A 15,398-nucleotide genomic window follows, 5' to 3' on the forward strand; every position below is an offset into this window, starting at 1 on the left:
ACATAATATAAGGGTCCAAAGTGATTGCGCCTTTTTCTGCACCCGGGTCTCCATCCCCGCATTGCTCAAACCTTTCCCTCCCAGCCGTGCTCCCAGCCGTGCTGAATCCACACGTGCACAGTTTGTGTTTAGGACAAAGGTGTGTGTGTGTGGGGGGGGGGGTCTCTCTTTGCTGGGGTTAGGAGGCCGAGCTGCCTTAAGCACTGGGTATTTTCAGGATATGCTGGAGAAGCAGACCTCACCACCAAGGGAGCGGCGACACTCCCTAAGTAACAGCCCTTTCTTTTAAAAATCCCCAAACCTGACTAAGCCAGTGAGGTCTCCTAAAAGGGGCGAAAGACGGGGGAGGGATAGGGAAGGACGCGAGCGGAGAGGAGCGGGCCCGGTGCCGCCCAGCGCCCTCCGCCCGGGCGCACCCAGCACTCGGGCCGGGACCGCCCGCGAGCAGGACGAGGGCGCGGCGGCGGCGTGCGCGGCGCCGGGGGCGGGGCCCGAGGGTCACTGGGAAGCGACGCCGAACGTGCGTGCGTACGTGCTCGCTCCCGGCGGCGGCGGCGGCGGCGGATCGGAGCGGCTGGAGCCAGAGACCCAGCGGGGACCGGGCCCCGGGCGGGGGCGGTGCGAGCGGCCCCCCAGCGGATCCTCGGGGCGGGGACGGAGCCGGGGCGGGCGGGGCTGGCGCAGAGCCCGGGAGCCGGGCGGGAGGTCCCGGGGTCTCGGGGTGGGGGGTGGAGCCGCACTTCGTCGCCGCGGGGGTGCCGGGACTCCCGGCCGCAGCGCCGCCGCCATCACGGACTTCCTGTGGGACAAGCGCACGGGCCTCGCCGCCAGAACGGTGAGCGCGCGGGCCGGCGGGCCGCGGGGCCGCGCGGGAAGATGGCGGCCGTGGGGCGGGCGGGTGGGGTGCTGGGGGCGCGGGGCCGGGGCGAGGGGAGCGGCGGGGAGAGAGGGTCACGACCTGCGAAGTGGCCGAGGTAGGGCGCGCAGCGCGGAGGGAAGGCAGCCGCTGGGGCGCACCTGGGAGGACCTGTAGGAAACTTGGGAGCCACCCAAGTAGGAGACGGTGATGGAGCGATGGAGCGGGGAGGGGAGCGGTTCCCGGTCAGAGCTGCACCGAGGCTGGAGAGAGGAGACACCGCCGTGTCGCTTGGAGGGTACGGAGAGCCTTTGGCTCCGGAAACTAGTGCTGGGTCATCTGAGTAAGAAAGGGAACACGAAGCTGCACCAGTTGGTGAAGGTTGCTTGGTTGGAGGGGACTGGGGGGGAACTTGGGTGGCAGCCTCCGGGGGGTGGGGGGACACTGGCTGGCTGAGCAATGCCGGGTTACCTGCAGGTATACCGCGCTTCTGTCTTCTAGGCGCTCTCTGAGCCCTGTTCAGCCAGGAACGAATTAACTGTCCCCCTTCTGAATCTGAAGACAGGGTGCAGAGAGAGCCTCCAGCGGGAGCCAGATTGTGGAGTCATTGGCCTTTTCACACCTAATCTCTCTCCCCCCCAGACTTCTGCCCTTAGGCCTGTTCATTTCATTGTGCCCTCCTGGCCTCCTCTTCCTGGTTGTGACTGATTTCTGATTCTTTCCCTGGAGGAAAAAAGGATTGGTGCACCATGCCATCCAGTTCTAACAACTGGAAGGGAACTGGCTCCTAGACAAGCAGTGCTGATGTTAATGAAAAAGCAGTTATTCTGTACTTCCCAAGCCCAAAGGGGAGAAGCCGGATGGGATGCTGACTGCAGCTTGGGGCCTCCTGTATTAAGACCTCTCAAGGGGCGTTCGGCCAGAGGTGCAGGAATGAAGGCAGTTCAAGGAGCTAGCCCAGGTCCCTGGGACTTGTTTATATTTCGTGTGCATTGCTGGGTGTGGAGACCCGGCAAATGGGCTTCCTGCCCTCAGCACACAGATGGGCGACACTCGGAATAACTGTCAGCGTGTATCATGACAAAGTACACCAAAGCTTTCGTCCGCTGTGTTGTGAGGCACTCAGCATGACACAGATCTGTCTTAGCTCTCAGCCGGGGAGGAACTGGGCAGCCTCCCGTCAGTTACACCATCTCACCTGTACTGAGCTGTGGCCGGACCGGAAGGCCTTCATGGAACTGTGTTTGTGGAAAATCGGAGGAGAGCAGAGTGCCGAGGGGGGCGTATTTAAGGGATCGAGAGAGCTAGGGAAGGCTTCCTGGAGTTTTCAACCAGAGTCAGTAAGTGGCTACTGTTACGCTCCACGAAGGAGGAGGTTTAAGCACAGTGGTGGTCAAAAGAGAGAGAAATTAAAGAGAAGAAAGCAGCTGGGCACCTCGGCGACCTCCAGTCCTTGCAGGGGACTGCCCCGCTATATCTGCTTTGCCTTCTCTTCCAGATGCCTCATCCCCGAAGGTACCACTCCTCAGAACGAGGCAGCCGGGGGAGTTACCACGAACACTACCGAAGCCGAAAGCATAAGAGGCGAAGAAGCCGATCCTGGTCAAGTAGCAGTGACCGGACACGGAGGCATCGGCGGGAAGACAGCTACCACGTTCGTTCCCGGAGGTGAGACCTTGCACTCAAGATCGCTCCATTTGTTCATTTAACAGAGATTTATTGGTTACATGCCGAGCCCCTGGGTGGCGATGATGCTCAAGATGGAGGACAAAATGAGGCATTTGCACTGTGGTATCAGGAGTGTTACCTTAGAGGCAGTCTGCGGGAAAGGGCTGAGGAAGCACCTAGCACGTTTGGTTGGACTAGGACGGGATGTGTAGTTCAAGGAGAATTTCCCAGAGTGTGTGACATCTCAGCTCCTCTGAAACATAAGGGTGACGTGTCCCAGATGAAGGGAAACCACATGCAAAGACTAGGGGCTGGAAGTAGCTAGTGAGCTGATGGACAAGACAGTTAGGTTTGCCTGGTTTTAATAACTTAGCAGCGTGTTCGGTGGAGGGATGGGTTAGGGATAGTTAGGAGCAGAGCTAGATGTAGGGAAGGCTTATGGCTTTATTCCATTAAGTCACTGAAGGGAAGCCCTAACCAGTTTGGCTCAGTGGATAGAGCGTAAGCTTGCGGACTTAAGAGTTCCGGGTTTGATTCCGGTCAAGGGCATGTATCTTAGTTGTGGGCACATCCCCAATAGGGGGTGTGCAGGAGGCAGCTTATCGATGTTTCTCTCTCATCGATGTTCCTAACTCTCTCTCTCTCTCCCTTTCTCTCTGTAAAAAAAATCAATAAAATATATTTTTAAAATAAATCACTGGAAGGAAGGAGATGGCCCCCAGAGGATGTGGTTCTGCAGCTGTCTTTTGAGATGTCTTGGTGACGTGCAGCTGGTGATTCCTCCTCTGCACCTAGTTCCTTCAGTTCTCTGGTCCTCGGTCCTCTCAGACTTGGTCGGTGTGTGGGAGCCATTCCTCCAGCAGCGCTCCCTCCTCACGGAGGGAGGACCTTGTCACGGGTGTGGCACGGAGTGTGGCCTGATGGGTGTTTACTGTCCAACAGCAGCTACGATGACCGTTCCTCTGACCGGAGAGCGTATGACCGGCGATACTGCGGCAGCTACAGGCGCAACGACTACAGCAGGGACCGGGGAGACGCCTACTACGACGCGGACTACCGGCACTCCTACGAGTACCACCGGGAGAACAGCAGCTACCGCAGCCAGCGCAGCAGCCGCAGGAAGCACCGGCGGCGGAGGCGGCGCAGCCGGACCTTCAGCCGCTCCTCTTCGGTGAGTGCCTGCCCCGGCCCCTCCCCTCCCCTCCCCCTCTGGGACCCCGGTAAGTGAGAGGGTCCTTGTGCTCAGCTGGTCCGTGGGGCATGAACGCTGAGGTGGGCACCGAGTCCGTCTCTCTCGGAAGCTCTTGGACTCTGATTAGCGGTGCCTGGGCACAGAGCGCCTGTGGCCCCAGTGCCCTCTGGCACGCTGGCCTCGCTGTGAGGCGGCAGCTTCTCTGCCCCGGAGGCCCGCCCTCTAACGGGGACCTTGCTTGTGGACTGCCTTTCTCCCCCAAGCCCTGGGCTCCATGGCCCCCTCACTAGGTGGGCTTGGGTGGGGGAAAGGGGAGATTGGTGCCTGCCTGGAAGGGCACTGTGTAGAGCATGGGGCTGTGGGTGACATTGGCACAACGACACCACTTCTCTGCTCTGCCCGTGCCTCTCCTCGTGCCCGTTTTGGGTTTGGGACTTGGGGTTATGCGCCGCTCTCTCTTCTCACCCCGATCCGCCTTACTGCATCTGACGTGTTCCCTTCCACTGTCCCCCATCATCGTCTGTCCCCCCTGGCTGGGCGCCTGTGACCGGTGGCCCCTCCACCACCCGCCCCGCCTCCCTCCGGCCCCCGCTCCGACACCTGGCTTGCTCCGACCCCCCCCGCCCCCCGACAGCAGCACAGCAGCCGGAGAGCCAAGAGTGTAGAGGACGACGCTGAGGGCCACCTCATCTACCACGTCGGGGACTGGCTACAAGAGCGATGTACAAGCCAAATCGTAACAATCCTATAGCCTGTAATGGTCCCATAGCCATTCTAACGTCCCGAGCCAACCCAAGTCACGGTCTCTCTTGCCTTCTCTCAGTGGTGTTGTTTATCTGGGTGGTTTGAGTTGCTGTTGAGAATTGACCTCTGCTGTCCACTCCCAGCTCTCATGGCCCCTGGGTTAAAGGTGGTGGGAGTCACACAGGGGTTTTCTTCCCCTGTGACCATCTGTATCTGTTCCCCCATCCTTCATTTCACCCCAGATCGCTGTCCCTTTTTCCTTCCAACTCGGCTCATTCCCCACCTTCTCTCCCTCCCTCCCTCTCCCCGCCCCCGCTCTCTCTCATTCCAGATGAAATTGTCAGCACGCTGGGAGAGGGCACCTTTGGCAGAGTTGTCCAATGTGTGGACCATCGCAGGTAACTGTCAGCCACCCTGCCCCATCCCTGCTGGGCATAGCGAGGTGGTGAGGGTGATGTGGGGCCGGTGTACCGGTGAGCAAAAGGTAGGAGTTCTTCATCCCGACAGCCCATTCAGTCTGAGGTGTTCTCAGGAACCCAGCAAAAGCCTCTTCTGCCAACCCACAGGGGCGGGGCCCGAGTTGCCTTGAAGATCATAAAGAATGTGGAAAAGTACAAGGAAGCTGCTCGACTTGAAATCAATGTCCTGGAGAAAATCAATGAGAAGGACCCTGACAACAAGAAGTAAGCAAGCAAAGGAGTGTGTGCGGAGTCTGAGATGAGAGGCTCCACCCCAAACTAGGCAGGCAGGGAGTCCCAGACCTCATCCATTCATCTTCTGTTTGTCATCTTAGATAGAAGGACATGAGAGCAGGGAGGGAGGGTCTGTGATAGTCTCTGATTCATCTCCCTTGTTTTCAGGGCAGTGAAATTGCTCTGCAGTTTGTCTCCAGCCCAGGGTGGCCTCTGTAGGGATCTTCCCTGGGAATGACCCTCAGACTGAGAATTAACATTTTGTCAAAAAAGTTAATTGAGCTTTTAATACTTGGAACTATGCTGATGGGGCCACCAACATTTATATGTAATATTCCTGTTCACACATGTTCTATAAGCCAACTATGTAACAAGGGTTTTGAGTGAACACATAAGAAGATAATAGGTCTAAACGTGGGCCAAATGGTGGCTAATAGTGAATTTCAGGAATGGGAGGTGGGGTCTGGATTTAGGAGGGACAGTTTGACAATTCAAGGTCAACACAAGAGCCTGGCACTCCACAACTAGAGTTTAACTATGTAATATTTTTGAAAATGATTTGAATCTTGCTAGGTAGTACATCTCTCTGAGTCCACCAGAAAGACCATTTCCTAAAGGAACTGAATTGTGTTGGTGATACAAGTGTATGAAATCAACAGCTATGCAGTCTTGCCTTGTTGGAGGGTGGTGAGCAGAAGGGAGCTCATCAGACATTCCCCTTCCCCATCTCTCTTCCCAGCCTCTGTGTCCAGATGTTTGACTGGTTTGACTACCATGGCCACATGTGTATCTCCTTTGAGCTTCTGGGCCTTAGCACCTTCGATTTCCTCAAAGACAACAACTACCTGCCCTACCCCATCCACCAAGTGCGCCACATGGCCTTCCAGCTGTGCCAGGCTGTCAAGTGTGAGTGGGGTGGGCCGAGGTGGACTCTGGGACAGCCCCTGCCTCCATTGGACCTCTTCTATCTCAGTTGTGCACTGGTGAAGCCCCTAAGCAGTCAACTTGATTATCTGCACTTCCGTTATTCACTGTCATGTTGACATCTCCTCTTCTGACTTAACTCCTTGACTGATGTCCTCAGCATCACTGATTGGCTTACTCCACATCTAACCAAGCAGGAGCTGGAAGACAAAGCCTTTGAAATCAAAGCACTTAAATACCTCTTTTCCTTGGGAAGTGTAAGTCAGGCAGCAAGCACAAAGACAAAAGGTCAACTCCAGCTAGAGGTTTCCATGTGTCTAACCCGAGATGCTCTTCATTCCCAGCCAAGCAGGTGGAAGCAGAGAGTAGCGCAGCCAAGGAGCCAAGTAGGGAATCCAGACTAGTACGTGGTTCCTCTTGAGTGTTCGTAACAAAACAGTTTTGCAGAGTTGATATACATATATCAGAGCCAGTACAAAAATACAAGCTATAGAAAACTGTCCTTACGCTTCAATTGAGAATTATTTACATATCTTATAAGCATAGAGCATCTTAGACCAGGCATTTCATTTGAATGTAAAACAGAAGGAAACCTAGGAACTGAACCCTTCTCCTCACCATCTTGGAGCTAGGCGACCAAGCCTAGGGTTAGCTGGTGCCAGTTAGCCCTGGCTGCCAGGACCGACCGTGACCTGGCCTTTTCCCCTGCAGTCCTCCACGATAACAAGCTGACACATACGGACCTCAAGCCTGAAAATATTTTGTTTGTGAATTCAGACTACGAGCTCACTTACAATCTTGAGAAGGTAAGATGGATAGGGTTTCCCCTTGGCCAGTGAGGGCAGGCGGCTGTGTCCGTTTGCTTTTCTCTTAACCCTTCATGGCCTCCTTTTACTTCTTGCTCCCACATTTTCTCTTGGTCTGGCTCTTGACTGAGTAAAACCAGCAGAGATTGAAAGGGAGAGATTTAAGAAGACTTCAATTGGAAGAAAATTTGAAAAAAGAACCTCAGATAACTTCCCAATCTAGTGGGAATGCTTTTAAGGTTCTTGCTCCAGACTTCTTTCTCTTCTTTGTAAAGAAAGCTCAGTTCCCTGAGTAACTAGAGTTCATAGAGGTCTCCAAAGCAAACTCTCCCTCTCTCTGCAACATGTTAACATTTTCACAAAAACACCAGTCACTTGGGTGTAGCCTTCGATGCACAGAGACTTGCATGCTATCCCATAATTATTCCTTATTCCTCATCCTCCTCAACTCCTAAAGTACCCTGCTAGGTATGGGGAGGCTGTAAGACGAGATCGGCGTGTGGTGGGGGCAGAGAAGCAGGTCTAAGTTACTTTTTAATGCTTAGAACCACTTCAGAGGACAGTCACGGCCTCGGGCTGGAGTGCAGAGGTTCATTCTTTCCCGCTTGGTTCCTAGAAGCGAGATGAGCGAAGCGTGAAGAGCACGGCTGTGCGGGTGGTAGACTTTGGCAGTGCCACCTTTGACCATGAGCACCATAGCACTATTGTCTCCACTCGCCACTACCGAGCACCAGAGGTCATCCTGGGTAAGGGGGAAGGACACGATGTCCGAGTGTAAGCAGGCGTGGTGGTGAGGGTGGCACCCCCTAAGCGTCATAACACCTTTCCCTCCACTTCCCACCCAGAGCTGGGTTGGTCACAGCCTTGTGATGTGTGGAGCATAGGCTGCATCATCTTTGAGTACTATGTTGGCTTCACCCTCTTCCAAGTAAGTAATTCTGTGACCGCCTGGGACTCTCACCCCGATTTCCCTGTCTGCTGAGGACCTGCCTGCTGACTCGCCCACATTGCTTATTTTCCTGGCAGCTGGTCCTCAGCATTCCCTTCCCAGTCCCATGCTCAGTTCTCGCTTCCTTTCCTAGACCCATGACAACAGGGAGCATCTAGCCATGATGGAAAGGATTTTGGGTCCCATCCCTTCCCGGATGACCCGAAAAACAAGGTGAACTTTGAGTGGGAGGGGCTTAACCCTTTTCCTTTTCTCTCAACAAATGGTCAATATCACGTTTTCTTTTTTCTTTGACACCTTCCCTCCCCCAGCTATTCAGATAGGGGTTAAGGGGATTATCCCACAGTAAGAGGAACCTCCTGATTCCTCAACCTCCCCTTCCCCTCTAGGAAGCAGAAATATTTTTATCGGGGTCGCCTGGATTGGGATGAGAACACATCAGCCGGGCGCTACGTTCGAGAAAACTGCAAACCACTGCGGGTGAGCCAGGCTGGGGTCAGCAGCGCCCGCCACCGAGGCCACTCCTTTCTTGAGGTGTTTTGCCTCTGGAAAGCGTTTCACAAGCACAGAGCTGGGGAAGAGGGGAGGAATACTGCAGACATTTTTGGTTAATTGAGGAGAGAGAAGAGGGACTGGTTTTTTGGAGGGAAGGAGGTGAGACAGCCATGTCCTTCTTGAGCCAATTAGAGATCAAAGCAAGGTCCTGGAGTCCTTGGGTAAAAAAAAAAAAAAAAGTAAGCTTAAATTTTAATGTGGAGCTAAAGAAAGAAGATTTACGAGGTTGACCAGAATATACAGGTAGAACTTTCAGAGTATGACGCGAAGGTAGGTTAAGCTGTAGTATCAGAGTCCGTCACAGTGTGGTCGTGTGAAGGTAGTATTCATAACGGTTGTAAGCAGAGCCTTGTTCTTCCAAGACTGAAGCAGGGCCTTGTAGAAGGCAGGGCTTGTAAGGCATCGAACCTCACCTTTCTCCTGCCCTCCACCACCAGCGGTATCTGACCTCAGAGGCAGAGGAACACCACCAGCTCTTCGATCTGATTGAAGGCATGCTGGAGTACGAACCTGCTAAGCGGCTGACCCTGGGGGAAGCTCTCCAGCATCCTTTCTTCACCCGCCTCCGGGCTGAACCACTCGCTGCCAAGTTGTGGGACTCCAGTCGGGATATCAGTCGGTGACGATCAGACCCTGGGCCCCGCGGCCTCTCTAGCGGCAGTGGGTGTCCAGTCCAGGACACTGGTGCTTTTTTATACAAGAGAACAGAACCGGAGCCCACTCCTTCCTCCTGGCTCCCTGTATACCTGTGAATATGTGAAATAGTGTAAATACGAAAGAGCTTGTACCCTGCCTTGTACATAATGCTATCCATTCTACACTCTTCCCAACCTCACTTGCCCCTTGACAGATGAGATGGATGGGGGCAGAATGAGGTAACCAGGTGGCATCCAGCCCATATTTTATAACGAATTTTGTATAGTCTTTGTGAAATAAAATGAAGTGCTTCATCTGACCTCCATCCCCGGAGTTTGAGGTTTGGCAATGCTGGGGTGGAGGGATGAGAAGATTGGCAGCCTGAGTTTGGGTAAGCAGGGAGTCGCATCTTACCCTCTAAAATTAATCAGGCAACCAGTTTATCTGGTTTGTTTCAGGGGAGGGTAATGATGAATGATAACATTTCTTGCATGTTAGAATGGAGGGTTATAAGGTGGCACTTTAAAAAAAACAAAACATTTTTTTATTTTTTTACAGAGAGGTAGGGAGAGAGAGAGAGAGCTAGAAACGTCGAGAGAGAGAAACATGGGCCAGCTGCCTCTGGCACACTCCCTATCGGGGATGTGCCCACAACCAATGTACATGACCTTGACAGGAATCGAACCTGGGACCTTTCAGTCCGCAGACCAACGCTCTACCACTGAGCCAAACCGACTTTGGCAAGGTGGCACTCCTTTGGTCGGGAATAATGAGGGTTGCGAAGGGGGTCCAACTACTAGAGCCATTAGACTGGACCCCCACCCTCCAGCCAGAAGCCAAGTTAAAAACTTGCTCTACTGGGCTTCTGAGAGGCTCCCACCACCGGGGAAAACTCCCATCATACATCTCGGGAGGCGTACTGAGCAGGATTATCACGCAAAGCCTCCTGGGGGGTGTAGTTCGTTGGTGGGGCCGCGTCACGTGAGGTAAGGGGTGGTACTTGGAGACACTGGGTTACTGGTGTCACGTGTGGCACTTCTGGCCTTTCCTGTAGCCGGGACGCGGGCGTAGCCGCTGCTGCTGCGGGATCCTGGAGACTTCCGGCGGCCCAGCCAATCGGCGCACAGCGGAGCGGCGGCCGGAGTGGAGCGGAGGGAGCCGAGAGTCGCTGCTGCCCCCAGTGCCGCCCCAGGGGCGTGGAGGGCAGGGGGCGGCCTAGTCCGCGGTTGCAGCTATGGCTCAAAACACAGACGGCCAAAACCCGTTCGCCGAGCCCAGCGAACTTGACAACCCTTTCCAGGTGACTTGCGCCGGCCTCCTTTGGGCACCAGGACTGACTTCCCGGTTCTGGAGGATGGCATTAACTTGCCTTCCCATTCTGGACATTTGGTCTTTGGAAGGGCCACCACGTGAGGGTGCCGGTGCCTCCAGACCAGCGAGCACCCTGGGGGGCGGGCCCTGTCCCTGTAAGAAACCGGTCCGGGCAGTGAGGGGTGGAGGATTTGGAGAAAATGTTGGGACAACAGCGTGGCTGCCTAGGTGCAGTCCGGGAGCCACAGGCAGTTTGAAGAGGCCTCTGTGAGGTATCGGGTGGAGCTGAGCCTCTGGTCTCTGCCCGCAGGACCCAGCTGTGATCCAGCACCGGCCGAGCCCGAGCCCGAACTATGCCACGCTCGACGTCTACAACCCTTTTGAGACCCGAGAGGTGAGATTCTGGAGAGCACAGGACTGACTGCAAGGAAGGGGAGGGTCTGCCAATAAGTCCGCTCTGTCGGGGTACCGGGGCCTTTCCCGCATGCAAAGGAAGAAGCGAGCACCATGACCTTAGCTCCCTGACAGAGTGGCCATGGATGCTTAATTCTTCCGGAGACACAGGGGCTAGCGATCCATCCAATCAGAGCCTAGCGGGGCCATGACCAAGGCTCTGTGTGGGGAGGCCTCTGAAAAAAACAAAGTATGCAGCCCGTGGGAGGTGAGAAAACACTCTGCTTAGGTGTGCACTTAGAAGGCAAGAACTAGACAGATGTGTCTCACTGGGACAGGAAATAGAGTTTTTAAAAGGCACGGAAGTAGCTGTAGATGAGTGCTTTGCGTTCTGGCTAAGGAATTGGATGTGAGGGGTGATGAGGGCTGCTGCTGATTGTAACGGAGTTCTCTGACCCACATAAAAACCAGCCTTCTAACCACTGTGGGAGGGGCTGCGGCCCAGGTAATGAGTTCTGAGTCAGAAGATATCCAGGCTGACCAGCTTCCTCTGTTCTGAGGGACCAGATGATCCGTAAGGTCTTTTTCAACCCAGCAGCCACCATCAACCTACGAGCCTCCTGCCCCTGCTCCAGCCCCATTGCCTCCGCCCTCAGCTCCCCCGCAGTCCTCGAGAAAGCTCAGCCCGTCAGAACCCAAGAACTATGGCTCCTACAGCACCCAGGTACGGGCGGGTGCGGGCGGTGGTTGGGAAGCCGGGCGGCCGGGGCCCAGGACTCACGCCTCTCCGCTCGCCCTGCAGGCTTCCGCCGCGGCAGCCACGGCAGAGCTGCTCAAGAAGCAAGAGGAGCTCAACAGGAAGGCGGAGGAGCTGGACCGGAGGGAGCGGGAGCTGCGGCACGCTGCCCTGGGGGGCAAAGCCAGTAAGTGGGTCCTTGGAGGGTCTGACGGCTTCTGAGGAGCAAAACACCTACGGGCTTGGGCCCCAGAGCCAAACTGTGAGTCTGAAATGTGGGCGCGATCGCTTATGAACAATAGCGAGCTCCTAGGCGAGCTGCTTAATGCCGAGTGCCTCAGTTTCCATACTTGTAAAATGAGAATAGCTTTTGTACCCGTTGGACAGGATTGTTGTGGGAATTAAACAAGATCCTCCAGCCAAGACTGGTTTGGCTGGCTTGGGGACTGAAGGGTCCCGGGTTCGATTCCGGTCTAGGGCATGTACCTTGGTTGCGGGCATATCCCCAGTAGGGGGTGTGCAAGAGGCAGCTGATTGATGACTCTCTCTCATCGATGTTTCTAACTCTCTATCTCTCTCCCTTCCTCTCTGCACAAAATCAATAAAATATATTAAACAAGATCCTCCATACAAAGTGCTCGGCGCAGTGCTTAAAGGTTGTAAATAGTAATCCTCGTTATTTTTATTTCTCTCCATCTCCTTGGACCCCAGGTTAGAGATAAGAATAGAGGACCCAGAGTGGAAGCGGGAGTGACTCCTTCGTTGGTCTCTGCCTCACTTCTGCTCTCTTTGTGCCTTTCAGCTCGACAGAACAATTGGCCCCCTCTGCCTTCTTTCTGCCCCGTCCAGCCCTGCTTTTTCCAGGACATCTCCATGGAGATCCCACAGGAATTTCAGAAGACAGTGTCCACCATGTACTATCTCTGGATGTGTGAGTAGTAAGAAGCCCATGTGGAGAAAGAGGACAAGGAGTAACTTGTACATCTTTTCTACCCTGGAGCCCCCTCACCTAGAACTAGACACTGTACCTCTCTTTAATATTTGAGTTAAGTCTAATTTCTCTAGGATCTTCCTGGGTTAGTCCTTTTATACAATTTAGAACTTATTCTCCAGCCTTCGAGCAAAGGTGTGTTTTTGCCCGCTTACCTTCCCTTGTCCTCAGGCATCAGTGTATTCTGAATCCTGTAACTGTCTTTGCAAAGGGGATTGATTACACATGAGTGAGGTTTGCTCGTTCTGTCTCCCCCGTGGGGGACTCTGTAAGGGCAGATGTTGTCTACGTGTCCTTCTCACCATGTTTGGTAAGGTGACCAGGCGTCCCGCTTTTGGCGGGACAGTCCGATTTTTTTGGAAGAAATTTTTTTTTAATATATATTTTATTGATTTTATACAGAGAGGAAGGGAGAGAGATAGAGAGTTAGAAACATCGATGAGAGAGAGTCATCGATCAGCTGCCTCATGCACACCCCCCACTGGGGACATGCCCTTGACCGGAATCGAACCCGGGACCCTTCAGTCCCCAAGCCGACGCTCTATCCGTTGAACCAAACCGGTCCCGGCTGGAAGAAATTTTTGTTAAAAATCAGGACATCTGGTCACCTTAACATTTGGGGAGGGTCATCGGGCGGGCTTATCCGGGAAGGAGCTTTCATTGCGGTCGGAAAGAGTCATCATCCTGTCCCTCCGTCCGTTAGGCAGCACTCTGGCTCTTCTCCTGAACTTCCTCGCCTGCCTTGCCAGCTTCTGCGTGGACACCAGCGGGGGCACAGGCTTTGGGCTCTCCATCCTCTGGATCATCCTCTTCACTCCCTGCTCCTTCGTCTGCTGGTACCGCCCCATGTACAAGGCTTTCCGGTGAGCTGGGGGCTGGGTGATGGGGAAGTTTGAATGGACCCCCGCTACCTGCTCCTCCAGCACTAATTCTCCCGCCCTCCCCGTTTTTCTCCTCGCAGGAGCGATAGTTCGTTCAATTTCTTCGTTTTCTTCTTCATTTTCTTCGCCCAGGATGTGCTTTTTGTCCTCCAGGCCATTGGCATCCCAGGCTGGGGGTTCAGGTCAGTGAGCCTGCTGTCTCCCTCAGCCCTTCCCCCCAGGCCTCTAGACCAAGTCAGGGTCATGGTGGGAGTTGTTCAGCAGGAGGAAATGTGGTTTTTATCCTTGCGAGGTGCTGGTTTACGGAGAGAGACAGGACATTCTCCCAGGACAGAGAGAGCCCAGACAGAACTCTGGGCAGACATGGGTTGAGGGGAAGAAGGTCAATCTGAGAAGGCTTCCTGGAGGAGGTGTATGTAATCACGGTTGAAGAGCAGAGGGAGAATCTTCTACAGAAGCGTCTGTTTATTTTATTGTATTTTAGTTTATTGACTTTTAGAGGGCGAGAGATTTGTTGTTCTATATATTTATGCATTCATTGGTTGGTTCTTGAATGTGTCCTCACTGGGGATCGAACTCACAGCCTTGATGCTCTAACCAACAGCTCTCCAGCCAGGGCCAGAAGAGTCTATTTAGAGCACATGTGTCAAACACAAGGCCCGCGGGCCAAATCCGTCCCGCCAGGCCTTGCAATGTGGCCCGCACTGCGCTGTCATCACTGCACTCCGCTGCGTTTCCATCACAATGACAGTTTATGACTGTTCAGTAAACCATTCGGCCCGCGATTTAGGCTGGATTTTAGATTTTGGCCCCTTCTCTGATTGAGTTCGACACCCCTAATTTAGAGTGAGGATGTCTGGAAGAGCTTGGAGAGCTGGGAAGTAGTTCAGAAAGTGGATCTAAACCACGAAGAGAGTGGATGTAGTTCGGGAATGTGTGCGCAGAAAGCTGCCAGACTAACAGGTGTGACTGTGGATGGGAGGCTGGGAATGGGGCTGGTGTGGGACGTAACCGGCGGAGAAGCTGGGAGGGCAGAGACCCAGCCCTGAGCAGGCCCTCTTCACGGCCACATCCTGTCCCTCCTCCCAGTGGCTGGATCTCCGCGCTGGTGGTGCTGAAGACCAACACGGCTGTAGCTGTGCTCATGCTGCTGGTCGCCCTGTTCTTCACTGGCATCGCCGTGCTGGGAATCGTGATGCTAAAGCGGGTGAGGGGCTGTGGTGAAAAGGTGGGGCCAGGAGAGTGAGATCATGTGTCCCCAGGGGCCTGGGTGGAACTTTCTGGAGGAACTGGGGAGGGCCAGGCTGATGGGCGGGTTCTGAGCTAATGGACCTGTGTGTGTGTGTGTGTGTGTGTGTGTGTGTGTGTGTTGGAGGGGGTCCAAGAAGGGAAATGGAGAGCAGCAGGCTGGGAGTGGTGGCGGTGTGGGGCTGGAGCAGAGTAGCAGTGGCTGGGATGTGCTATGATATCTCTGTCCTCCACTTGCAGATCCACTCCTTGTACCGCAACACAGGTGCCAGCTTCCAGAAGGCCCAGCAAGAATTCGCAGCCGGTGTCTTCTCCAATCCTGCGGTGCGAACCGCAGCTGCCAACGCAGCCGCTGGGGCTGCTGAAAATGCCTTCCGGGGGCCGTGACCCCGACGGATGCCCTGGCCCTGCCACCTGGGGGCTCTCGTAGCCCCGCCCGAGGTCTCTGGGACTTGTGAGACAGAACTATTTGGTGTCTCCTGTGTCGTGCCCCCGACCCCGCAGCTGTGGCTGCCGAACCTGATTTAGGGGTCGGGGAACCCGCTGTGACCCAGTCACTGCTCTGCCTACACCCCACTGCCCAATCAGGCCACTCCGCTGCCAACCCCTTACACTCCCCCCACCCAGCTTCCCTCTGCTGTGCCAAGGCTGTTGCTTCAATTATTTAAATAAAAAGAAAGTGGAACTGGAACTCAGATCCCTGTTTCTGGAATGTTTACTGGGAACTAGGACAGAAAGAGTGCCCTAGCAGGTTTGGCTCAGTGGATAGAGCTTCGGTCAGGGTGCATGCAGGAGGCAGCCAATCGATGTGTTTCT

At 54.6% G+C, this 15,398-nt stretch overlaps 2 protein-coding genes across 9 annotated transcripts; both read left to right on the forward strand.

Annotated features, from left to right (window-relative positions):
- The first annotated feature begins 523 nt into the window (after positions 1-523).
- On the forward strand, positions 524-9,341 carry CLK2 (CDC like kinase 2). 7 transcript variants are annotated; one of them, XM_036442816.2, is made up of 14 exons: positions 630-835; positions 1,586-1,645; positions 2,353-2,524; positions 3,467-3,695; positions 4,351-4,438; positions 4,792-4,858; positions 5,027-5,143; positions 5,892-6,058; positions 6,788-6,882; positions 7,499-7,628; positions 7,728-7,810; positions 7,965-8,044; positions 8,221-8,311; positions 8,824-9,341. In XM_036442816.2, the coding sequence occupies exons 3-14, from the start codon at positions 2,355-2,357 to the stop codon at positions 9,007-9,009; spliced, it is 1,503 nt and encodes a 500-aa protein (XP_036298709.1). In that variant the 5' UTR covers positions 630-835; positions 1,586-1,645; positions 2,353-2,354; the 3' UTR covers positions 9,010-9,341. The 7 variants fall into 7 exon arrangements, with proteins under 7 accessions (XP_036298707.1, XP_036298710.1, XP_036298712.1 ...); XM_036442814.2 differs by lacking the exon at positions 1,586-1,645 and having other exon boundaries at positions 524-835; positions 2,355-2,524; XM_036442817.2 differs by lacking the exon at positions 1,586-1,645 and having other exon boundaries at positions 524-835; positions 2,355-2,524; positions 4,354-4,438.
- A 763-nt stretch (positions 9,342-10,104) lies between these two features.
- SCAMP3 (secretory carrier membrane protein 3) lies at positions 10,105-15,277 on the forward strand. Of its 2 annotated transcripts, none has more exons than XM_045583327.1 (9): positions 10,105-10,322; positions 10,644-10,727; positions 11,322-11,450; positions 11,529-11,649; positions 12,265-12,393; positions 13,157-13,316; positions 13,415-13,516; positions 14,424-14,541; positions 14,823-15,277. In XM_045583327.1, the coding sequence occupies exons 1-9, from the start codon at positions 10,257-10,259 to the stop codon at positions 14,967-14,969; spliced, it is 1,056 nt and encodes a 351-aa protein (XP_045439283.1). In that variant the 5' UTR covers positions 10,105-10,256; the 3' UTR covers positions 14,970-15,277. The 2 variants fall into 2 exon arrangements, with proteins under 2 accessions (XP_045439283.1, XP_036298720.1); XM_036442827.2 differs by having other exon boundaries at positions 10,107-10,322; positions 11,325-11,450.
- The last annotated feature ends 121 nt before the right edge of the window (positions 15,278-15,398 follow it).

Source organism: Pipistrellus kuhlii, unplaced genomic scaffold (assembly GCF_014108245.1).
Source record: "Pipistrellus kuhlii isolate mPipKuh1 unplaced genomic scaffold, mPipKuh1.p scaffold_m20_p_18, whole genome shotgun sequence".
In the NCBI taxonomy this organism is placed as follows: Eukaryota; Metazoa; Chordata; class Mammalia; order Chiroptera; family Vespertilionidae; genus Pipistrellus; species Pipistrellus kuhlii.